Consider the following 26,671-nt stretch of genomic DNA (forward strand, 5'->3'; position numbering starts at 1 on the left):
ACTAGCTCCTGAACAGGGACAAAACAGGCTTCTGTTTCTTCTACTGTTACATAATGATACATAATGAAAAATGATAGCTCATATTTCACTGGATTGCTATAAGAATTAAATTAGATAAGCCATGTAAAGTACTAGTACAACAGATGTTATAAGGATCAAAGCAGATCATCTGTAAGTATTTAATACAGTGTCTGACACATGATAAATATTCAATAAATTTTAGCTATTATTATAACAAGTCGACAAATATTAATTTCAAATCTAGCCAACATCCAGCCTTTGAATTTGGGGGCTGCTTGTTAAGCTCTGATTATGAAGGCACTTTTAAAAATCTTTGCTAAAGTAAAATTCATTTTTAGAAACACTATATTATATATATAAGAATGCACATAATACATTATTAAATGAAAAAGGATTATAATAGAATTCACTTAATAGATCACAATATTGTTTCTAAAGGTATATATACATGCTTAGACAGAAAAATATGAGTAATCTTAAAATATAAGAATATACCATAAATGTAACCACGGTTTACAAATGATTTCTACTTTCTCTATCTTCTAAATTTAACATAGTAAATATGTGTTACTTTTATAATCAGGAAAAGGATCCTAAGGGTTTCTGTTTACTTGAGTAACAAGAGTAAACAAATATTATGCCTGTCAGCCAATCACATTGTTTCTATGTTTTAGTTTGGCAAGCTGACCAATGTCTTTTGTAGGACGGCCATTTTTCTCACAAAACGAAGGACATGGGTGGAACTATGGTAAATAGAAAATGAGGAGTTAAAAGGAGAATAAGAACAGATAACACAAGAAGCAGACTGTGGAAATTAGCAGAAAATGGAAACTAGAAAAAAAGGGAAGCAGTGAGAAGTAGCAGACTAACAGATGCTTTGTTAAAACAAGGCATCCAGAGCAGTGATGAGACAGAAGAAAAATATCTCTGTAATCAGAAGAGGCTCTTATATCATTATCATTGACCAGGAAGGGTAAATTCAGGTATTTTTACCCTTTCTCTCTCTTTTTTTAATGATTTTAATTTTTTTCCCATTATACTTGATTTACCCCTTTCTCTCTCTATTGAGGAGTGCGCCACCTAAAAGGAGTGGATTAACAAATTTAGAAATTTGGAGCATTCATGTTCATTTGCTTACATATTTGTATATGTGTTCTATGTGAGTGGGTGTGATAAGAGTACTCTAGTACAGTTACACTGCCACATAACTGTATGTGCTATATACTATTTGGATCTACATTTGCCTTTTGCAACTTTCTAAAGCACAGTTTAGAAATTAGGAGGGAATTGTTGGAAATTTCTATTCCCTTCAGGTGGAGAAATTGCTCATTTGTGATATAGTTACATCTAGTTCTCTTTTTTCCAAGTTTTTTTCCACTTCCATTAATAGTAGAACCTTTTCCCCCAATGAGTGCTTCAAAATAAACAACATATACAGTATGGTGACTATAATGAACAATAACCACAGTGTTTATTTGAAAGTTGCCGAAAGAGTAGATCTTAAAAGTTCCATCTGAAGAAAAAAATTTTGTAACAATGTGTGGTGATGGATGCTAATCAAATGCATTATGGTAATCATTTCACTATGTATAAATATATCAAATCACTATGTTATACACCAAAAATTAATAATGTTATGTCAAAATAAATAAAAATTAATAAAATAAATTAAAAAATAAACATTAATTCCAAAAAAAAGAAATTAGTAGGGAAGTAAAGAACAACTTTTAGAAAAACTCCCATAATACAATAAAGTTAATATACAAAAGATTAAAATCAGAATATTTCCCTATCCAATATGAAGGATTTTCTTGGGTACTAGAGAGTCAAGATTTTCAGTAAAACAAATATCTCCCTTATCCATAAAATACAAATCATAGTAAAGTCATAGTAAATATTAAGCCATTTATTTTTACTGATCAAAATGAAGTAGTTTTAAGTTTTCTATATTAAAAGTCTCTTTAAACATTATATTCCAATGCTAATGAGGGTAAACATAGCCCATGGAACTTTAGAATGGAAAGAAAACAGCCAGAGTATTTGTTGCCTCTAAACTAGAGTATATGAAGTAAATACCAGTCTCCTTTTTGGAGGATCATTTTAAAAATCAAATGAATTGTAGATAAAATGCTTAGCATGGTGCCTACCGTACAGTAAATGCCCTACATGTATAATTGAAATCTTTTGCTATGGTCTTTGTCACTTTCGACTGATTCCCTAATATTTACTTAAAGATATTTAATAGGCAACATAAACCAATCATTTCTTGACAAAAAGAAAATATCATTTCTCTCCCATATAATCTCATAAAGCTGTCTTGATAGATATAAGCAATTTTCCCTATTGAACTTTGCTATTTCAAGAACAAGGTTCTTCTCCCATGTTTTCTAAAGATTAATACATATTCTTTATAATTTCAGTTAGCTCCAAACTCATCATTAAAAATTTACTGTGCCCAATTAGATAATATCTTCTTTCCAGAAGATTTTTTAAAAAAGATTTGTATATATTTTATTTAATTATCCAAAAATGCTTTTAAAATACTTGCTATAGAAAAATTGTTGCCTCACATTGTGGGGATGAGATGGCTCAACTACCTTCAAAATTTCCCCCAATTTATAAAGAGATCTAAACTACTTCCAAAAAAGTGGTATTTATATGACTTTTCAAATAGTTAAAGAGAGGGCTAAAAAATAATTTAGACTTTATAATCAATAATGAAATACTTTCCTGTGGACTAAGTATTAAAATAAAAACAAAAGATTTGGTAACTGTTAAAAACCAGTAAGTTGACTGCAAGAATTTAAATTTAATTCACAAAAGTAAACAACAAAATTTGATTCAAAAAATTGGTTTAAGTGAAGGCAAAACAAAACACAAAAGCAAAAATAAAATAGAGCTATCAGAACCCATAGGTGTAACAGTTCCAAAAGAAAGTTTCAGTTAGACTCACACAGCAAACAGTGTCTTTAAAAGTAATTATGTTCTATCCATATGAAGAGAAATTTGACATCTCATACAAACACATATGCATTTACTCCTTGACCTCACAATCACACATTAGTAAGGGGACTAATGAATTTACCCTAAAACTACACCTCCACAAATAATGGCCATCTAAAGAAGACTGACTGAACAATGCATGCTATATCATGTAATGGAGAACTATGCAGGAATTTAAACAGAAGCAATAATAATAATATTTAAAAGATGCCTACTAACTATGAGTATGGAATGATTTCCAGGATATAATGTTAAGTGAAAAAAAAGCAAGGCATGAAAGGGCATATATAATATACTACTTTTTCCTGAAAGAAAGGAAAATATAAATATATACAAATTTGCTTATATTCACAAGAAGAAACAGATAAAGAATGAGCCAGAAACTAATAAGTACAATTACCTTGAAAGGCTGAGTGTGAAGAGAGTGGAAAGTATAGAAATGAGAATTAGGCTTTGTAGTGTATCTTTACATAAATTTTTGAGTTTTTAATCGTATGAATATTTTTTACAATTTCAAAAAAATAGACGCTAAAAATCAAATCCTAAGATTGAATATGAACAGAAATACAAGTATGTAAATATAACTATATAACTCTGTCTGTACACCCTTAGTGGGCTATATTCTAAGGACAAAAAGAACGGCAAAAAAATAAAAAATAAAAGGTTGAACTTCACTAAGGAACTTTTACTGAGTGGTATTAATATTGTTACACTGAAGCTATTCTGTGTGTAATGGGGGATACAGCAAACGCGTGAGTGAATACTGTTGAGCACAAAGGTTTTCACTGTGGGAGAAGGGAGACACAGACACTGGATGTAAAAGCTGACAAAGAGCCCTGTGGTGGTGAACCCGAACTGGAACCATCAGAATGAACTTGATGATTTAAAAAAAATATTATGTCCTAACATTTTCCTTAAAAGAGGCCTAGATATAATGATGCTTCATAAAAAGAACCAGAATCTCTTGGATAGGCAGCTAATGATAGGTCCTGGGTAGGAAAAATACAAGGTGATCCTAGAAATCTATGTGCCCTAAAACAAGGAAGTCTTCAAATACTATGGAGATAATATCAAAAGGATCCGGGAAGAGTTTGAAAAGGTGCCCCTGAATAAATCTGGGAAAGTTCGGACATTAAAAAAGACAATGGCAGAAACGGATTATAATTCATTACTTTATAAAAGTAAGCCACGAATCTATAGTGATATTAAGAAAGGGGGAAAGGAAGGGCAGACCTTTAAAGCATAATGTCAGTTTAACAAATTAAGAAGGAATAACAGAATTAGAAATCGTCATTTTCTGACATCCATTATAATAATTAATTCAAACAAATAGCATCAATGGTTGCCAAAATCACTAGATAAAAGTCTGTAAAAGAATATTCATAGGGGCATAGGGGAGTTCCCATCATGGCGCAGCAGAAATGAATCTGACTAGGAACCATGATGTTGCAGGTTCAATCCCTGGCCTCGCTCAGTGGGTTAAGGATCCAGTGTTGCCATGAGCTGTGGTATAGGTCGCAGATGCAGCTCAGATCTGGTGTTGCTGTGGCCGTGGTGTAGGCTGGCAGCTGTAGCTCTGATCAGATCCTTAGGCTGGGAACATCCATATGCTGTGGTTGCAGCCCTTAAAAAAAAGAAAAAAAAAAAAAAAGAATGTTCATAGGGCTTCAAAATATTACCATATAGATTACTTATTATAAAGGGGAAAATGTTCCTTACAATGGGGAGGACTGGCGGATTGCTCCATAGCCATGTTCTAATTAGCAAAACCAATAAAGGAACAATATAAATGTAACTGCCACATCATGTTATACAATAAGAAATACACATCATCATCCATTTTGTCTTCTTGCCAAAAATATTTAATCTTATTTAATCATGAGAAAACAATCACATGGATCCAAGATGTATAACACTTAATGTGACAACTGATAAAGATTTCTCCAAAGAAGTGAATGTCAGGAAAAGCAAAGTGAAAAAGAAGCAAAACAGCCAAAATATAATGGATAAATCTTTATCAGCTCTTGTATTAGAATTTTTTTTAAAGTAGGTCTATAAGACATTTCAGAGATAATCAAAAGAATTTAAATATGAACTATATATTCAATGATAGTACCTAATTAACATTAACTTTCTTAATTTTGATAACTGCTATTGGGTATGTTGAAAAATGCCCTTACTCTTCAGAATAAATACTTTGACATATAAAGAAGAAATATGATACCTACAATTTTCATGTGGTTTGGAAAATGTGGCAAATTGGCAACAATTGGTAAACTAGGCTGAAGATTATGAGTGTTAATTGTACTATTCTTTCATTGTCTCTGCAGATGTGAAATTTTGTAAAATAAAAAAAGGAAAGAAAAATGAGTATGTAGGATAGTTTGAGGAGAAGATCAAATTGGCAATAGTTATTAAAGATTCTGTTTTATTTCCACCAAGATAAAAAAATTATGTCACCTAATTTTTACCTTTGGTTGAGACTGTGTGCTGTGACAATGCCACCTCAAAAGTGATAACCACAGTAATAAATTTTAATAGGTCTTAGTTGATCTGGTAAGAAATTAAATACATTAATCCACTTACCTTTACTCAGTGCTTGCTACCGTTGGCTCTTACAGAACTCAGTTTATTGGATAGGGTATCTGAATTAATTTTCAAAGTATGAACAAGGTCCATCCATAAAATATGTTAAAATCTTTTGAGGTATTCTTTTGTTGCTATTTCGATGATCCCCCAATACAGGATTTTATGAAAGTTGTCAATGCTCCTATGTATATTCACTCTCCAAACCTAGTAATCCATTATTTACTGTTTTTGAAAAATATTAGCTACTTTTCAGACACCTCAAACATGCAGATGTCATGCAAATAGATCACTTTTTAAAGGTCTGCTGAAGAATCTGACAAAAATAATTTTAAAGTGTATGAAAAATGAATTCATATTGGTAGAATCCTGGTCTTTTCTGCAGTTCTAATTTATTTTGAAGGTACTGTAATGTATCTTACTTGGAATGCTGGTGTTCTGGGAAATGTACATAGCATTCTTTCTTAAATGAACTCCTTACTTAGTTTGACACTTTGCAAAACAGGCACTTTTATTTACAGGTTCACTCTAGGCAATACATAATTTTTTTTTTTTTTTTTGGTCTTTCTGTCTTTTTAGGGCTGCACCCACGGCATATGGAGGCTCCCAGGCTAGGGGTCCAGTTGCAGCTGTAGCCAACAGCCTACACCAGGGGCAGAGAAATGTGGGATCCAAGCCGAGTGTGCGACCTACACCATAGCTCAACGGCAACACTGATCCTTAACCTACTAAGCAAGGCCAGGGACTGAACCTGCAACCTCATGGTTCCTAGTCGGATTGGTTTCTGCTGTGCCGTGATGGGAACTCCTCACTGTAGTTTTGATCTGCATTTCTCTAAGAATTAGTGATCCTTCCCCCACTGAGTGAGGCCAGGGAAGGAGCCTGTCCCCTCATGGATGCCAGTCAGGTCTGTTAACCAATGAGCCACGACAGGAACTCCAGATTTTTAAATAAATATATAAACATCCATTTCATCCTATTCATCCTTAAATTAACTGAATCCTAAAATCTGACTAAAACACTTTTGAATTCAAAAAGACAGTAATGCAAGTTAGCTACTAAAAAGAGTTTATAAATTTTTTGCTAAAATATTCATCCTTTTAGTTTATTACAAAATAGATTTATTTTTTTAAAAAACTATCAGAACCTAAACTAAACATAAATTTAACTGATCTGATCACTACAGATGTTCAAACACACATTTTACATAATTATAGTAAATGTGTCAGACTGTCTTTGTTAGAGTATCATGTCAATGGAGCACTGTTTTAGGGTAACATGTCATCATATTGGTTTACATGCCAATTAGCTCAACCATAAGCTATCCTCACTTGACAATTGTTGAAATCTAGGTGCTTTCAACTTTTCACTGCCTTGTGGGAAGATATACATTTTATTTCTTATTGCTACAATTCCTAACAGAGTGTTCTGAACATCACACATACCAAATAAATGTGGTGTTTGACAAACTATGTGGTTTATCTTTCATTCATGCAAGTTAACTTTTTTATTTTCCATGGGTCACTTCCTTGCATGTGTATTGCAAATAAATGAATATATAAATTATTTCAATTCTATTTGTCTGTCAGATTGTTTTACAGAAAGCCTCGTTAATTTTCTGTGCCATTAGCAATTAAAGTGAACTCATTTTACCATATTCCCTAAGCACCGTATTGTTATTTGTTGACTGAATGCTGTTTAACTGGTTCTGGGGTATGTATGTGAGGCTGCACATTAAGTTTTGTGAAAATATATGAGTATAGACTGTGTCTCTCTATTATTTTTTCAATAGGAATCTTTATAAGTTCTTGCCATACTTTTATCATTCTTCTTCTTGACATTTCAAGCAACCTTATCCACCAATTACAATAGGTGCTATGAATCTACTTCAAAGTTTACAAGTGTATACTTACTATTCCAATACCAAAATGATTTCACTTGCATTTTCATAGACTTCATGAAGATTAATCACGTGGGGACAGGACTTCGCCAATTCAAGTACTGCAATCTCATGTAGAATCTCTGCTCGACAATCCTGTCCTCTTCTTCTCTTTTTCAGAAATTTTGCAGCATATTCTTGGCCAGTAGATTTGGATATACATTGCCTAACCACAGCAAATTTTCCTCTGGGGGAAACAATGAGGACAATCAATTTTAACTTTTCCATAGAGAACAATATTAGTATAATACAGATATTGTCATACCTGCAATTTAGCCAATCCTTTCAAACACTCATGCCATCAGGAATTTATGTTTGTTCTCTTAATTGAATTTGCAAGTACTTTTATAAAATTTATAGTACTATCACGTAAGAATATAAATGGGAAATGTAATAACAAGATAAAATTATATTGATTCCTCACTATTAATATGATCCATTACATTAAAGGAGGAGATCTCATTTGCCTACCAACTCCATGTCATACTCTCTTTTTTTGTCTTTTTAGGGCCCTACCTGCAGCATATCGAAGTTGCTGGGGGTCGAACTGGAGCTACAGCTGCTGGCGTATACCACAGCCACAGCAACACCAGATCGGAGCCACATCTGTGACCTATGCTATAGCTTGCAGCAATGTCAAATCCTTACCCCACTGAGCAAGGCCAGGGATCAAACCCACATCCTCATGGATATTAGTCAGGTTCTCAACTGCTGAACTACAACGGCAATTCCTCCATGCCACTCTTAATATAAATTAATGTGTTTAAGTATCACAACCATCCTATATAATAAATATTGTTCTGTTCAGCAGTCTCCAGAGAGGATATGTATCTTGGTCTATTTCCAACGGTTGTACTTTTAATAGATATCACATTAATTTGCCAATAAAAATTTTAGCTCTCCTTCAAATGCAAAAAAATTAAATGAATGCAAAAAATGGGTATTTGACTTATGTACTTTTATTAGTGTAATCACTTTGCCCGTCTACATCACGTTTAACAAGCTTTGATGCTTTCTATCAATATCTGTCAGTTGTTTTATCAGAGTACCTCTCAGTATTGCTCAGTAGTCTACAAGGCTTGTAACAGATACCAAAGGTATACATGTCCTACAGAGAGTTAAAAAAAGACACTTAAGAATCATCTAAGAAAACTCATGGTTATCAACAACTATGTATAAAAACACCAAGGTCACTTTAGGAATAAATATGTTTCAGCTCTCTAGTAACAGAGTTACAGTGCTTGGCATTTTAGCCAAAATTTTAAAAGACTCTGGCAAATGCATGTACTCTAAGCTTATGGTTGCCCAAAATCTAGTTTCCCAAAGACCTAAGCTATTTTGAGTCTGACTATTTTAAGAAACTAATAAAAGCTATTAACTGTCTACCCAGAAAAATGTACACATACCCTTAAATAGAAAGTCTTATATATAATTCCAGGGAGTTTTTAGATTTCAAAGACAATCCCTAAATTTCCTAAGCTTGATCCAGGGGATCCAAAATTAAGAATTTATATCCCAAGGCTCAAATTACTCTCTAGATAATAACAAATCAGGTATAAACAAAGGATTTTCAGAGAGTAACTTTCTTTCCACAGCTCCTCTTGTCCTAATTCTCCATAAAAAACACTCCTGACACAACATATCATGATGCCTAGCAAAAAACCCACTACTTTTAATACACTTGGGATCTGAGGTGGGAGACAGAATATATTGGTTGATTGTATTTTTACTTGCTACTCTCAAGGGGCAGTATGACAAAAATCCCTACTTTTATATCCCAAATTTCCTCAAAATTGGTGCCAATGAAAAGCACTGGCAACCAAGCTAAAGGTTGCTACTAACGCAAAAAATAATTTTTAAAAAATGGCCACGCTAAAATATGACTTTTACACATCAAAATAAGTATCAACTCAAAATTATCATGCACAAACCTTATTCTTTGTTAGAACTTTTCACTTAAGATTTGAAAAATCAAAATATATTTTCTTGCCAAATGCAAAAACAATACAAATCAATGTGTTTCGATGAGCACAGAGAAAAAGTCAATCAGTCCCTTTGTTTTATATTCAAACTGCCCATGTTTTATTGATTTTATGCTGGATAAGGTGAGTCAGACTAAGATTAAATGAATCATGAAAGGTCATATATGGAAATGGAGTGCCATGATTTAAACTGTGCATGTGAAATCCTAGCTTTCTGTCCTGACCACTATAAAACAATTCCTCCCTTTTAGACAGATTTTTTTAAAAGAAGTAAACTATCTTCTGCCAATTCCTACCTAAATTTAGGAGTGAAAATTTGTCTAAAACAGAAAGGAAATTTTGAGTTTTATGAGGAAATTCACCTTGTAAAACTTAGGAAACAGAAACAAGTTAGCCAAGAAATTTGTCCATCTGAAGAAGTTTATAGTACCAATTGTGAAAGTTAAGTTCTGCTGTAATTTTACAATTATATCTACAAACCAGAATTTTCTCAGGAACAAAGAACAAAATGAAACAATAACACTTTTATCTAACTGTTTCAGGTATTCTCATGAGGCTTACAATACTGTTCTCATTAATCCAGAGCAACAGTGACCAAATGATATTGGTAATTATTTATGTGCCAATGTTCACCACTAGGTAAAAGCCCCATGAGAGCAGAAACCCTGTCTGTCCTAATTACTACAGTAATTATAAAATCTACATTTTGCTAACTATCACATTATAAGAACCAAAATAACTATCGAATGATGCAAGAATTATACAGCTACTATAGTACCATACATTGTGCAAGTCTGTAGACTGTACTTAAAGCATTTATATTTTTAAAGTTTACTTGAGATTCAAATAAAATTTTACACATACATTCATTTATATGCTGTTAAATAAGGTAAACATTTTTATCATAATTTTCAGAGGACTTAGGAAAAAAAGCAAGTATTTATTTTCTATTCTAAAATGCTGTCACTTAGAAATATCAAAAATAATATTTAAGACATAATGTTCCTATACCAAAAGTAACAGAAACGTTGAAGAAAAATTTAAACCCATCACAACAGTTCTTAATTCATACCCTAAAAAGGCAAGGCTGACTAGATTTCCCAGCAGCTAAAAGGTCTAGTTGGTTACCCTTCTACATTCTAGAACAGACAATAAAATGTGAGAGGAGGGGGGGAGGGTAAGCCACAAAGGAAGCTGACGTTTATTTCTGCATCTGCCTCACCCTTCTAACCACAAGAAGTCCTATGAAACCTTGCTTCTGTTGGGGGAGGGGTGGAAAAAACTTACCCAACATGTTAAAAAACAGGAACAATGCAAAGTTTTTTGAGAAGAGTCAAAAGTAAACTGTTAACCTTTACATATTTTCTTCTAATTTGCTAAAGAAAAATAAATTATAAAACACTAACACCTTAAAATTAGTTAAAAAAAGATTTATAAAGATATAATTTTGTAATCACCATATGATAGAATGACAGAATTAAATGTTTATATGCTTCAAAATGTACAAACCTCAGAAGAAACAAGACCGTGCTCCTAATTTTCATTTTACAAAAGCATGGGATAATATCAAAATTGGTAAAATACTGAAAGAATTTAAAGCAAGTTCATGGAAGGTGAAAGGTCTTGATTTCCAATTTATCAACGTTTACTAACTAGACTAATTAGACATATCAATATTCACCATGTGACTCATTAGCTCATACCCATTAAAAGAAAAAAGTCAGGTCTCTTTCATGAAGATATTAGAAGATGAAATATTAGCAATCTGAACTTGTTTGCATCAGATTCTATCATGGGTTTCTGCCCTAAAATGTTAAGAAGTTCACCAAATCAAGGTTATGACTGATTTATGGCACCCCATTTACAAAATAATTTAATATTTAAATGCTGTTCTCATAAATGTTTAAGTTCTCCCAGACTCTCAAAAAAAGGTCTGTCTAGCTCCCACAATATCATTTATATTGCAAAGTTAATTTAATACATGTATGCAAATTTACTCATCAGAATGGTAATTTAGGGAACTCCTGCTATGGCGCAACAGGATCCACAGCGTCTTGGGAGCACTGGGACGCGGGTTCCATCCCTGACTTGGCAAAGTGGGTTAAAGATCCAGCCTTGCTGCAGCTGAGGCTTAGGTTACAACTGTGGCTCAGATCTGATCCCTGGCCTGGGAGCTCCATATGCCACCCAGAGGCCAAAAATGAAAAAAAAAAAAAAATCATTTAGAAAAATGGAAAAGAATGACCTTTATTGTGTATTCTGGTCAAGGTTCTGAATATTCAACTACCTGCTGAAAGCAATTCCCAAACATTTTTGCAATATTAGGAAACTTGGAGATATCTAGTCCACCCTTCTCATCTTAAAGGAAAGGAAATCACACAGCTGGTAGTTCATACAACTCTAGATCCTGAGTAATGGCAAGATGACTGATTTCCAGCTTAGCCTGTTTTTACTTACATAGTATGTGATGCTATGTAACACATATCTGACATGGCTGTTGGAAAAAAAAAAAAAGATAATTCCTAATGGAATCTTAGTCTACCTCAATAAAGTTTTTGTTGTATTTTGTTGTAGATGGTAAGATACTGACAATATTGTGTCCATTCTGGGCTTTCTCATTTTAAGACTGATGATGAAAAATGCAAAGTGGACCAGAAGAGGATAAACTGGATCAGGAAGGCTGTAGGGAAATCAGGTCCTAAGATGAGCCTTTAAGGTGGTCCAGAAGAGGATAACTGGATCAAGGAAAGCTGTCGGGAAATCAGGTCCTAGATGGCACTATTTAGTTATATATTCAAATCTCTGAAGGATTTTTACGTGGACATTATATACAGCCACAAAAGGAGAACTATGTATATTGGGTACAGATTAGCAGAATAGAAAACAGAATTCTGTTCCTAAGAGTAGCCCACAAAATAGAACAGACGCATTCTGAGGTGGTGAGTTCCTCATCAGGAAAATTATAGGAAAGATTGCCGCACTGCATAAAAAATTACATTAGAAGATCACTGACCACTGAAGTTCTTCCAATGCCAAGATTTTATGACTATTTAATGAATACTGAGGAGTAGGCAACTAAAAAAACATACTGTTTCCTGTTACAATGCAAAGAGATATAATTATAGATTTATAACTAAAGAATTTATTGAAAACATCCTGAAAGATTCAAAAAGCTGTATCTCTTAATAAACCAATAAAACAGTCAAATATTTTGCACACATAATTAAATAAAATATGTAGGAATTATGAAATATGCTTTCACATTTCGTTCTTAGTCTAATGAGGAAGACATGATTATCCTTATTTTGCAAAAGCAAGACTATATTTAATATTTGACAAGTGAAACAGCCAGGACTTGCCTTCACCCTTGACGTGAAAGACCACCAAGAACAGAATTACTTGCCGTGGTTCAGTCAATTTTTGTTTTCACATTGAGATTTTCAAAGATAAAAATCAATCACACTATTTTACTGTACATCTATCAATGCAAACATGGACTTAAAACCATTTCAACATAAAAATCAAACTGAAGATAGAAAATGATCACCATCTTCCAACTTTTTGTTAAGTGGTTTTTGGGTTTTGTTTGTTTGTTGGGGTTTTTTGTTGTTTTTGCTGTTGTTTTGTTTTTGGCTGCACCCACGGCATATGGAAGTTCCAGTGCCAGGGATCAAACCTGTGCCACAGTTGCGGCCTTTGCTGCAGCTGTGCCAACGCCGAATTCTTTATCTACTATGCCACAAGGGATTTCCAAGTGTTTTTAATTTAAAGCTCAAAAAATGCTGAATATATAACAAATTATTTGGTATATTTTTTGTCACTTTGATATATATTAAAACGGTAGAGCTAAATGATCTCATAATCTCAGGTCACTCCTTGATCTTAAGGAATTTACACCGTGGTTAAACCAAAACAGATTAGTATTAGTGTAAATGCAGGTTTTACTTACAGAACATGCATTCTTTGTCACATGGAATTATACTATCAAATATGAGTTAATTCATTTTGTTTAGAAAAGAGGAGAATCTCCACATTTATTTTTTTTAGCCTAGCACAATATCCTAAGAATTGAAATTTTTTTATTTAACAAAAATTTACATAGCATTCTACTAAATAATTTACAAATATTAACTAGTTTTGTCCTCACAACAACCACATAAATAGATATAATTATCTTCATCCCCACTTCTCAGATGAGGAAACTACAGACCTGAGAGGTACAGTAATTTTATGTAATAGCTCATAAATGGCAGAGCCCAAATTTGGATGTGGCAGTCAACCCTCCTAAGTTGCCTCTTCCCATGTACAGCCTCAAATAAGAACCCTGACCCCCTACCATGCTCTGAAGCCAGGTAGGATGTATCATTTATGCTCACTAATCCTCCATGGATTTGATTTCCACGTCAGTTAAAATTAGACTCTGTACAATATCAGCTGAAATGTTGACTTTTCTTTCTAATCATTGCTAAATAATGACCAAGTGAGTTTTATAAAAGTACAGACAGAGAAATCCTAAATGTGAATTTAAATAGCATATACATCAAAAGTTTCCTTACCTTCCTAGCTCTTTAGATGTAAGTGTATAAAAATTATTAAAGTTATCCATTTTCATTGGAGTTTGAGGAGTTGTAGTTAGCAAGCCTGAAATACTTCGGCAATCAAATCTTCTCCTTGACATGTTAGACGACTCCCAGATATGCTTCTTCAGTCACTTATTTTTACCTATTGAAAAAAGAGAAGATGCAGGATACAACTTAAGTGCAATTAAGAAAAAAGAAAGATGTTATCTCAGACCGGATGTACGCTATACTTTACAGCTGCATATATAGCCATAAGATACAAAAAAAAAAAAAAAAAAAAGATTTCAGAGCATATTCCACCACAAAGGAAGAGAAACAAAGTATACACATAAATTGGAACCACCTCTATAGTAACTGAACTAAGTTAACTGACTTCATTTCAAAATAAAACTATTGAAAAATCCTATAAGTCTTTGCAAATCCTTTTTTAAAAAAGCTATAATAAAATTTTAATTCAAGCAATCATTCAATTTTATTTTTAAACTCTCATTTTAAAGTTATATCTTCACATAAAATAACACATCAAAGTAATGATTATTCATTTTAACTTCACATGGCAAACAAATGTGGTGGTAAATTATGAATGACTATAAGAAATAGACTTGTTTCATAGATCTTAGAGGCAGAACTTAGCATAGGGTCTGCCATGTATGAAGAGCTCTATAATTCTGGTGGATGAGTGAGTGACCAACATAAAGCCTGATTCTAGAGTTCTAATCTGTATCTAAGCTCATATTTATCTGGAAATTTGATATCTATGAATATTCAGTTTTAAAATTAAAACTACTATTTTATATTAACTGACTTTATATATTAATAGCAGACTATATATTTTAAGATATTTCTGACTTTCTGCTATGCTTATCTAATAAAAGATCCAGTACTATTCTTCTAGCTCTCTCTTATAATAACTCCCTAGGCTTTTGTTCCTTCTCTGCCATATTTTTCCTCCCTTTATTTCACACTTGACATGTTCTGTTCATTTTACCTTCCTAAATTCAAATGCCAACTATATTCAGCATAACGGAGCAAAATAAGCAGTGTGATTAGAGGTTTTCAGTTTCTGTATTTTCTTGGTTTTATTCTGAAGTCAACGTTTTTTTTTTTTCTCTAAGTCCCTTGATCTTTGGAAAAACAAAGCATGAACTAGTTTGGGGAGTACATCTCTAGTATTCCAATTGCAGCAGTGCAGCATTATGAAAATAACATTTGGACTGCATCACATCTGGGTCTGCATTCCACTTAACCATTGTATCAGCTATGAGATATTTAACCTTGCTACCATTATGGGCTAAGTTATGTCCCTCCTCTCAAAATGCATGTGTTGAAGTCCTAACCCCTCAGTAGCTCAGAAAGTAACTATACTTGAATAAAGGCCTTTAATGGGTAATTAAATTAAGACTGAGGTCATTAGGATAGGCTCTAGTCCAACAGGATAGGCGTCCTCATTAAGAGATGAGACCATGTGAAGACACAGGGAGAAGGCCATTCACTAGCCAAAGAGAAAGGCCTCAGGAGAAGCCAACCCTGCTGACACCTTGATCTCAAAATTCTACTCTCCAGAATTGTAAAAAAAATAAATTTCTATTCTTTAACTCATCCAATCTATAGAACTTTGTTATGGCAGCCTAGCAACTCATATAGCTATGAAAGGAAGAAAGGAAGGAAGGAAGGGAGGGAGGAAGATTTCAAATGTGTAGGAAAGAATACAAATATAACAAACACTTGGGTTTTTCCGTTTACTACTTTGCTATATTTTGTCTAAATTAAAAATAAATACGACATTATAGACACAGTTAAAGTCAGTTCCTTCTTCCCATCCTGCTAGCATTAGGTAGGAGAGCTTCTTGTTTCCTTGCTGATACTTGCTCTATTCAGACTTAATTTTGTCTATTTCTAGTATGATGAAGGTGAAATGGAATTTTATGATTTACTTTGTATTTTTCTGATTACTAGTGAGGAAAGTTTCAATTCTGCTGCCTGTAAAATATGGCTAAATAATAGAATCTATCCTTTAGAGCTCTAAATACTAAAAAATTAAAATATGATGACCTCATATAGAAAGACCCTGGCACAGTGCTGGATGAAGACCCTGGATGAAAGAACACTATGATAGTTCGATAAATAAATACTGTTAATATTCTACTGAAATATACTCTCCACAGTCCTCTGCCATTGTGGAATAGCTCTACCCTATTTCTACATACAAAACTCTCACCCCAAATTAGCTTAAACTCAATTCTTATATTCTGTCTTTTTTTTATTCTGTTTTGATCAACTATTTGTATACTTTCTTAGCTTGGATGGCACTTGGCTTCATTGGTCATATTGTCCTCTCTGAAAAATCAATACAGTTACCAGTTTCCATGCTTGACCTTTCTTGGGGGTGGGAGGTCATTTTTGGGCTCTTAGATGTTCTTCCTAAATTTAAAAGTCTATGAATTTGCATGCTTATGATCACATTTATGTTATGCACTTATATACAGAAAGAGGGGATAAACCTGCATCACAGCCACAAATTGGGCTACATTCCCAACACTGTCCCAAATCAGGCCTTGGGAAACATATAGACACTCAAATAGACAGATTATAAGCTCTTGATTCTAATACGGTCACCTCATCTAGCATCTAGAAACTAAGATGTTTATCTCCTGTTGTAATATATCATCTGAAAAGTGATAAATTCATAAGAGTCTAGTATAACTAGGATATATTTCTACTCTCAAGTTTCAAGAGTCAGTATGGATTTTAGATGCAGTCAAAGACATGTTTAATGAAGTATGATTTATAATACTGAAAAAAATAAAATATTTGTAGGATGAATGAATCTCAAAGTCCAACAAAAGGGAAATGGTTAAATAAAACTAAACAATAGGATATTACATAACCTAATTAAAATTGTACAGTCAATTTTTAACTCATAATATTAAATGAAAAAAAGGAAGATAAAACTACATATGGTATGATAATTTTGTTACATGAAATATATAGGAATTCCCTTCATGGCTCAGTATCCATGAGGATGTGGGTTCAAACCCTGGCCTCATTCAGTGGGTTAAGGATCCGGTGTTGCCATGAACTATACTGTAGGTTGCAGACATGGTTTGGATTTGGTGTTGCTGTGGCTGTGGCATAGGCCAGCAGTTGTAGCTCTGGTTCCAGCCCTAGCCTGGGAATCTCCATATGCTGCAGGTGCAGCCCTAAAAAGACAAAAAAAAAAAAAAAAAGGCGAATATATACATGTTATATTAATTTTGACATATGTTGTATAATTTTGTTAAATATAAAAGCAAACAGAAGAAATACTAGAAAACTATGGCAAAATATTAACAGTGGCTATTTGACTAGTGAGATTATGGCAGTATTTATATTTTTCTTTGTTTAAGTTATTTATACCAAGCCAATGTAGACAAAAACTAATAAATGCCTTTGGGTAAAATATATGACTAGATTCTAAATGCAGAAACTTACCCATCTGTAAGAGCAAAACATATTTCTTTATACATTAAGGGTTCACCTGGCTGGAAGGTCATGAGCCATTACTGCGCAAGTTTATAAAGCCTCAACATTTTCTCTGCATTTATTTAGAGCAGATGGTGTTCATTATCCAAATAACAGATTTGTTCTTATGAAAAGACCATAAGCATTTAGGGTAAATACTAAGCAAGAATTAATGCCTTGTTTAATACTGCATAGAAAAAACAAAATTACAAATCCTGAATTAATGTCATAGTTACAATCCTACATAATGAATAAAAATTTGTAACCTTAAGATAAATGTTAGTACAGAGAAAGACAACTATCTTATGAGATCACTAATATGTGGAACATAATAAAGAACTATACAGGGGAACTTGTCAACAAAACAGAATCACACTCAAAGATTTTGAAACCAAACTTAATGGTTACCAAAGGGAGGGATAAGTGAGAAGTTGGGATTGATATATACACACTATTATATATGGAATGGATGAGACAAGAACCTACTCTATAGCACAGAGAAATTTACTCAATGCTCTATAGTGACCTATATGGGAAAATAATTTGAAAAGGAACAAATATATGTATATGTATAACTGATTCTCCTTGCTGTATACCTGAAACTAACAACACTGTAAATCAACTATACTCCAACAAAATTTAACTTAAAAAACCAAACCAGAGAATAGTAAAATAAAAGAAAATAAAATACAAAAATAATTTTTTGAATTGGGATACATTTCATTCTAGCTCTGAATATACAAGCCATATCTCAGAAAAAAAGAAAAGCACATTTCTGAACATTGAACCTTAATCTACCTACTTATTGCTAATATGCCTACATTGCAAACTGCTTTAGGCATCCATATAGCATCCCTTAAGTACATCTTCCAACTATTTACTGTACTTGCAATAGTTGTCACAGCCTAGATATTTTTCTATTTCCTCCCCTTTGGCCAGTTTTGCACACAACGGAGGAGCAAGAATGTCCCCTCTGTCCACCAAACCCTCTCCAAACATCTTGTTGCCCTTCACATAAGATTTAATCCTTGAGTCCATGAAAGTTATCAGTCAATTCTCTGTCTCTCCTTGCATCTTCCTAAATATCCCACCAAATTTTCTTCAATAAACAATTGCAAATCTTTTCTTGTTTTCTGCCATAATTCACAGACCTAAAACTGATTCTAAATTACCACTATTGTCTCACTCCATTTGGAATTCATTTCTTAACACTTTGTTAGGCTATACTAATAAAAAAAATCTCAAGGAACTTAAGTAAATTTATGTGTGTTAGCGTGTAGACACACAACTATAGATAAAATTAAGCATGAAAAACAGTAAGAGGACAATAAAAGGAGGAAAGAAACAAACTTTCAATTACATGGTACAACTAGAAATAATAGTACCTCAAACTTATTGCCAAAGCTTTTTTTCATTAACTCCCATTACAATAATTAGAATAAGAATTCAGATATAATAATTACAATAAGAATTCAGTGAAGAAAGGAAGAGAAGGAAATGTTAGGTTTGACTTGGGCCTTAATTTACTTGAGAAAGTAAATGTGATATGATCAAAACTAGGACGTACAACCCCTATAAAGCTCTAAATAGCTCTATTTAAAAAAATAGTCATCATAATATTCACTTCAAAGTTATTAAATAAAAATACTTTATAAAATAGAATACATAACAGTAAATTAAAAATATCTAGAGAATTCAATTGTCTCCTTTGATCCCTACATTATTAGCTCCCTACAAGTTCAAGTTCTTAGACCGTGACATACAAAAGCCTTTGAGACCAGGTACACAGAAGTTTCACTTCCTTTCACACTCATATCTCAAATTTGCTTCCACAACTGAGTTATACTTTTCTGTCCGAACATCCCCTCTACCTTTCCTTCAATGGCTAATTCTTCTAATGCATTCTTCTTACCTCAACAAAGAATGTCATCTCCCCCAGGAAGCTTTGCCTAAAACCCACAAGTTGCGTTAAATGCCTCTCCTTTATGCTTCAAATAGGAGGACCCTTAACGTACCTCTTTACCTCAACATGTAACATGTTAGTGTTTAAAGGGCAGCAATGCTTTACTTTTGCATCTAAATTCTCAGTGAGATGTCTGGCACCTGGGAAGAATTTTTTTAATGTCTGATGAACTGAATTGTTAAGAATTATGAGATGTAGAAAGAAGAATTTTTAGGTACATATCTTCAAGGGGTTTAGCAGAATTTGAGAACCACCTTGAAATTATAATATTGGAGCTTCAAATGTAGTTAGTCTCTACTTAATTCAGTATTTGGCTAAATAAAATAAGAACTATTTTAAATTGCAAATAGAAGTAGACGCAAACTATTGCATTAGGAATGGATAAGCAATGAGATCCTGTTGTGTAGCACAGAGAACTATGTCTAACCACTTGTGATGGAACATGATGGAGGAGAATGTGAAAAAAAGAATGTATATAAATGTATAGCTGGGTCACTTTGCTATAGAGAAAAAATTGACAGAATACTGCAAATTAAATATAACAAAAAATTTTTTAAATAAACAAATTGCAAATAGACAATACCAGTCCTAAACAGGATAGCCACAAAGTCTGGAAACATGGATAAAATTATTATGTCATATATAGTAATATAATACCAACAGACCATTTATTTTATATTTACCTATCTTTCCAGAATAGATAGCCACTTCAGCTAAGAACATCAATATTTTAAGAGCTACCTCAATCAGGAAATTCAGATACTTGTCCTGCCAAGAACTGATAAATCTAGATCTTTATGAAATAAATTTGAAAGGCAATAGGAAGCAAAGTAAGGCACAGTATTACAGGGAAAAATCTCTTCCTTTCTCCATCAGCATTTCTAGCTACCAAGTTTTCCAAGGAAACAGAGGAACTGGAGATTTCTTTATCTAGAACCCATCAAAATAAAGGAAGAACTTTCTGCTAGTGTGGCAGAGGATCCATTTTTAAGTAGTCATAGATTAGAGGCAAAGGAGTTGATGTAGGGAAAGGGATGATGATTATTTTCAATCTCAAGGAAGACACTATTCCTTATACATATTTTACTAACAGGTTTGTTGGTTTGTTTGTTTTTTTAAGATTGAATAGAAAGTATAATTCAAGAACATAATCACAATTGGAAGCCAGGTAACTGACTCTAGTCTAACCAGTCTAGTGTATACTATCCAAGGGCTAAAGTCCCAGGTAATGACCCTAGGCCTCATTCTGTGTCGTGACAGTAAGGTCAGGTGCTGTCTCTTCTACCTACAGAAGGGGAATTAAACCCTATAATTGTGAACCAGGATGGAAAGATGTTGAAAAAAGGAAATAAAGTGGGCCATCAAACATACAGGGCTTGTCATTCATCAGATGGAAAATTAAGTTTCTGTTGTCAAATAAAGTACTATTTACTTACACCATCACCAAAATGATATTTATTCAGTAAGTATTGCAATGCATAATGGCATATGATCCTAGGCTTAAAGATGAAACTATCACCTCACTGTTAAGATTGAAATTTTTAAATGCTTAAAATATAACTATGTCCTCTTTTGAAGAAGTTGCAAAGGTTTAGGGGTGTATCAACACATGTTGCATATACATATTAAAAGAAACTAATTTAGATTTTTTTAAGGGGCACTGAAGTTCACAGTTAAATGTATTTGGGGAAAAAGGGATAAATAAATCAAAGAAAAAATTAACAAAGTGTGTTCTTGAAAATTGCCACATTTGTCACACATATTTATATAAAATGTTTGTAACTTAATTACTAAGTATAGTTGTTAATTGAAATTGCCAAAGAAATATCCTTTGATAATACTCTATCATAGAATATAAAATACTTAAAAATAAAATCACTAAATTTTGTCATCAATGTTGTGGAAAACTAAAATAACTAAAATGTTTAAAGTTTTCACAAGTGGAAGGCAAGTACATAAATGACTGTTAATATTTCTGACACAATCAATACCCACAGAACACAAAAGAATTCTAAAAAAAACCATGAATCAATCAAAATCCTTTAACACTAGTACATCTAGAAGCACTATTCTACCTAACTGCCAATTTTTTACAGGAAATATGCATTTCAATATAATATACATGCAATTGTAAGACAATTTTAAGATTAAGTAAAAGTGTTAGTAATTGATTTCCTTGATTCTTAGGTTTTAAATTGGGTCTCTAAGAAAAAAATGGGAATTTTAGTAAAGAAATTATCTCATAATTATCAAACAGCTTCAAAAATGAAGATTTTAAAATATGTTTAAATGTTTACTTAACACGTAATACATTGTCAGTGGAAGCTTTAAGATAAAATTGTTTGGAAACATGCCATAACATGCCTGTACCTTCTTCAGCTTTGTTATTAATATGCTGACATAGTGATCAATTAGTCATTTCAACTTTCCTAAAAACTGATTCTATCTTAACCAAATTGTAATTCACTATTCAATGAGCCCAAGAGAAACTGCAACCATTCTGTCCATTCACAAAAAAGAAAGGCCCTCGACAACACAAATTTTATTTTAAAACTTGAATATATTTCCATGTAAATATATTTAACTTCGATTGTAGACCCATCATTTAGAAAAATGCTATAAAATGTATAATATATGCATTGAAAAATAAAGCAGCTATTAATACTACAAATATTAAAATATTAGAAAATTTTACAAAAACTGAACATCTGCTCTTAGGAGGATTAAAGGGGAAGAGGAGAGGTTTTAAACTAGGACACTGCTTCTGTGGACCAGTTTTCAAAAACACACGATTTTATGGGTATGTGGTTTAATATTTATAAAACAAACACTTTAGAAGTGGTTGAAAACTATTTCTGCACAGTTAACTATAAAACTATAAAATGATGTACCAATGCCAAAGTAGATTTATCATCTTTTCCTTTAAGAAAATGGTGCTCCCGGGCTCAAAATGCCAGGTTACATATGCTGCCACTTGCCCAGCCATCTCAGTAGACCATGCTGTCTCAGCCCACACATTCTCAAAAGCTTGAGAATCTAAGATCTTGAGAATCACACCATATGAAACATCACTGCGTATCATTGGTACCACGGACGTAAACATTACGTTGGCAAAACAATCAGTGGATGTGATAAACGGACCTAGTATAATTGAAATTTGATCAGTATGTGGTTTCAAAATATTGTTTTTCTTAATTTCAATTGGCAAAGTGATGTTGAAGTACCTCTAATTCCATTCCAGACATGAGAAGAACTAAAGTCAGCTACCAGCTGCCATAAAGTCTCTTTCAACTTTGTCTCCACTTATCCCTCTGAGGGGACTCAAATGAAATGCTTTTCCGTACATTAAAACAAAGAGCTGGGTAATTGTCAAAATAGTTGTTTGTATAGTTTGAGGATGGGTCGTTGTACACTTTGAGGTTTACATAGTGTCAAAATAAAATCAGATCGCCGAAGACCACTGAAACGACTGCAATTTGACTTCTCTATTCAATACCTTTAAAAAACTGTTGACAAGCAGTAACTGAAAATGCCCCACAAGATGAGCACAAACTTTTTCCAGACGAAAGTCAGCTGTGAACAGGACGTGCCCATGAGTCCAGACGTGAACACGTCCTGTGACCCCCATCACAGCTGTGAACTCGGGAGGGACCTGAAGGAAGGACCACGTCGACGCGACGTGGAAGGGACGCAAGTAAGCCGGTCGCAAAGGGGGCCCCCGCGGGACGCGCCCGGGGGAGAGTCTGAGCCGGGCAGGCTACAGCACGCGCAGACACACGAGCGCGCGCGCACACACACACACACACACACACACACACACACTCTCTCTCTCTCTACACACGGGCCGAACTCCTCGGGCTGGGCTGAGAAAGGTACTGGGAGGACCACCGGTCGCCGCCGGCGCCGAACCCGAGGGAATCCGGGAAGCAGAACTTCAGCCGAAACACGGCGAGAGGTTCGGAGCAGTCGGGGCACCTGAAGGGCGTTGGTGTGTGAGCCCATCTTCCCCAGGCTAGGGGTCCGAGGGGACCCTGGATCCGCCCACAACACCTGGACCTCCCTCCCCTGGACCCCTCCCACATTAGGGGGGTCTCTGTTCCATGGGTAAAGGGGGCCGATTCAGGGGACTGGAGTCGCAGCCCCGAGCCCACCCGCCAATCCTCGCAGGACCGCGACGCGCGAGGCGGAAGACACTGACCGCTCGGGCCGCAGCAGGTTCCTTCGCGGCCGCCCCCTCCAAGGGGGCTCCCGTTCTGCCCCACGTCGGTGGCCACGACAGAACGCGTGCTCCAGTTCTATCCCGGTGAGGTGCCGGATAGCTCCGAACGTGGCAGGACCCACTTTTATTCTTCCGGACAACGGCCAACAGTTGTGACCCGACCTCCCCGTGAGGTGGCTCCCGGCGACGGCAACGAAGACGGAGACCGGAGCTTACAGTTGAGGTTTGAAAACTGCAGCCGCCTTGCAGGGCAGTGCTGTAGGCTAGAACCCACCCCCTCGGAAGGGAGAGCCAATCCGAACTCGCGTGGAGGGCTGGGCTGTCACGTGTGGGCGGGGCGGGGCGCCGGGGCGGGGCGCCGGCACAGGGCGCGTGCTGCAGGGCGGGGCCTCGGCGGCAAGGGGGGTGTGGCCGGCGCCCAGCAATCCGAAGCTGGGAGGAGCTTCGGAGCAGGTGGGGTGCTCCAGTAATTGCTGCGACCGAGGAGTGAGGCAGGCGCTGCCAGGGACCCCTCAGGGGACTGCACCCGGTCTTCACACAGGGAGTGAACTTCTGCAGACGGGAGAGGGAAAAAGCAGTTAGTTGCTGCTTTCAACTCATTCCCAAACTTTTGTGCCTCTTTCCTAACTCTTCCTAGTCATCTTCCTTATCACCTGAAACCAGGTGGCCAGTGGAGAGCCCCATATACTATAACTTTGCAAATATCAACATCGCTTGGGATTTATGGAACTTGGGCCCCACCACTAAGTCCACTTCAGCGAATTGAGTCCTTCTGAGGCATGGCTGAAGGCAGTTTTAGGAGAGTGCAAATAAGATGTTTTGCTGTTTTTTGCCTATAGGTATCTAAGGGAAAACGGGAAAGCATCTCAGCAAACCATTCAGGATGTTATCTTTTGAAGAGAATGAAAAATTTGAAAGTCCTGTGCAAGGCACAGTTGAAGTTTTTTGGTTCTATATAATCTAGGATTGGTTTGCAAAGTATACTTACAATAATTGTAGAGGACTATTGGGGAAATATATTGGGAGGGGAATGGTTCTTTTTCAAAAGACTTCAACACTCAAACAGCATTTAAAGAGGAGGTTTTCTGTACAGCACAGAAAGATGAGTGTGATTGGGTCACTTCGTTGTACAACAGAACATGATGAAACATTGTAAATCAACTATTCTTCAATAATAAGGAAAATTTTTAAAATAAAGTTTTCTTTTTCTATCCCAGTAAACCAAGCAAATTCCCATCGAGCCATCCATTTGTTTTTCCATACTGTATTTTCCCCAAGATAAGTACATAAAATGCCCATCATTTACTCAAATCTCCTTTTTACTTAACTGACTCCTCCCATTTAATGTGTCTATTCCCTAAACCTTGTCTCGGAGTATTTTGCTTCCATCTATCTAGTTTCTGGTTGCCAACAAATGGATTGACCAGAGAAGCCTAAAGTTAGAACAAAGGGGGGAAAAAAAACCCTGGAAGTTGAAATGGACTTTATGGCTGTCATTATCTAAGAGTCCACAAACAGCGAGTGTTCCCATCTTTTCTTTTAAGAACAAGGGGGCAGTTCCTAAAAGTCTCAACACCAGCACTGGAACCAGTAACTTCCAGAATTAACAGGACTGCAGCGTGGCGGCAATTTTTGTTTTTTTTTCTGAATGTGTGTTTAATGCTGCACCTCCTCAGTATTGACATTTGATCAATAGCCAGCTCTTAGCAACCTCCTCATACTCAGCCTGCCTTCCCCTCTGCCACAAATCCTCTCACCACATCACTTCACACCTAGATGCAGAGGCCTTTCTTTCTCCCATTACCACTTTAGACCAACCCTACTTGTGGTCACAAGCCCTCTGCTCTAACCAATCCGTTTCCTAGGGGTCTTTCCATGTCTTGTTTTTTTCCTGCCTCTGCCTTGATGCCAGCTTTTCACCATCCTCCTCATCAGCACCTGTTCATCCATTTCCAGCTTAAGATTACCCTCTCCAGAAATCACAAATTTTTGCTGATTTCTACTTTCCGCTCCCAGCCTGATGGTCTCTTTGCCCTCTGTCCCTAAGGTGCAGGGCTTATATTTGTTCCCTATTTTTCTCTTACACCCCCAAATAGATTGTTAACCCTCATGTCTAATGTCAGATTTCTTGGCTAGGATTTAGCACACTAGACCAAGCACATTCAAAGACACTTGCTTGGTCTTAAGCACTGTGGTTCTAATTACAAGAAATTTCTGATGACAAGGTATAGACTATACCATCTGTAGCCCTGCATTAAAATTTAGGACTCTTGGAGTTCCCACAGTGGTGCAGCAGAAACGAATCCAACTAGGAACCATGAAGTTGTAGGTTTGATCCCTGGCCTCACTCAGTGGGTTAAGGATTCAGCATTGCCGTGAGCTGGGTCGCAGACGAGGCTCAGATCTGGCATTGAAGTGGCTGTGGCATAGGCTGGCAGCTGTAGTTCCAATTAGACCCCTGGCCTGGGAACCTCCATGTGCTATGAGAGCAGCCCCAAAAAGCAAAAAAAAAAAAAAAAAAAAAAAGTAGGACTCAATAATATGTTCCTTGATCCTACCTAAAATCATTCACAGCCATGTCAAAGGTGCATGTTCTTGCTCTCATTCCCTTGAGTGGGAAATTCTCATGTGGCCTAATGGTCATTCTTTGGTCACTGCCTCTTTCCACACAGTTCATTAAGTTAATCCTTGGATGCCACATGCCCACTGGAGATGATGGTTGTTGTGGGCTAAATGTGTTTCCACCAAATTGATATGTTGAGGTCATAATCTCCAAGTACCTCAGAATGAGACTGTATTTGGAGATAGAGCCATCAAAGAGAATTAAGGTAAAATAAGATCATATAAGTGGGCCCGAATCTGAGATGAAAAAATTAT

The 26,671-nt window shown here is 35.2% G+C and overlaps 1 protein-coding gene across 1 annotated transcript in view; it reads right to left on the bottom strand.

Moving 5' to 3' along the window:
* STK17B (serine/threonine kinase 17b) overlaps positions 1-24,065 on the bottom strand; it is a 36,313-nt gene extending 12,248 nt beyond the window's left edge. Inside the window, exons 1-3 of the mRNA XM_021074823.2 lie at positions 23,774-24,065; positions 14,088-14,253; positions 7,524-7,736 (exon numbers count right to left, since the gene is read on the bottom strand). Coding sequence (XP_020930482.1) covers positions 7,524-7,736; positions 14,088-14,209 — 335 coding nt within the window. The 5' untranslated portion in view covers positions 14,210-14,253; positions 23,774-24,065. The remainder of the gene's footprint in view (positions 1-7,523; positions 7,737-14,087; positions 14,254-23,773) is intronic.
* Positions 24,066-26,671: the final 2,606 nt, after the last annotated feature.

This window comes from Sus scrofa, chromosome 15, assembly GCF_054392235.1.
Source record: "Sus scrofa isolate SSC_HxYL_T2T_F1_AM1 chromosome 15, Sscrofa_HxYL_maternal_Yorkshire_Landrace_v2.0, whole genome shotgun sequence".
NCBI classification, from domain to species: Eukaryota; Metazoa; Chordata; class Mammalia; order Artiodactyla; family Suidae; genus Sus; species Sus scrofa.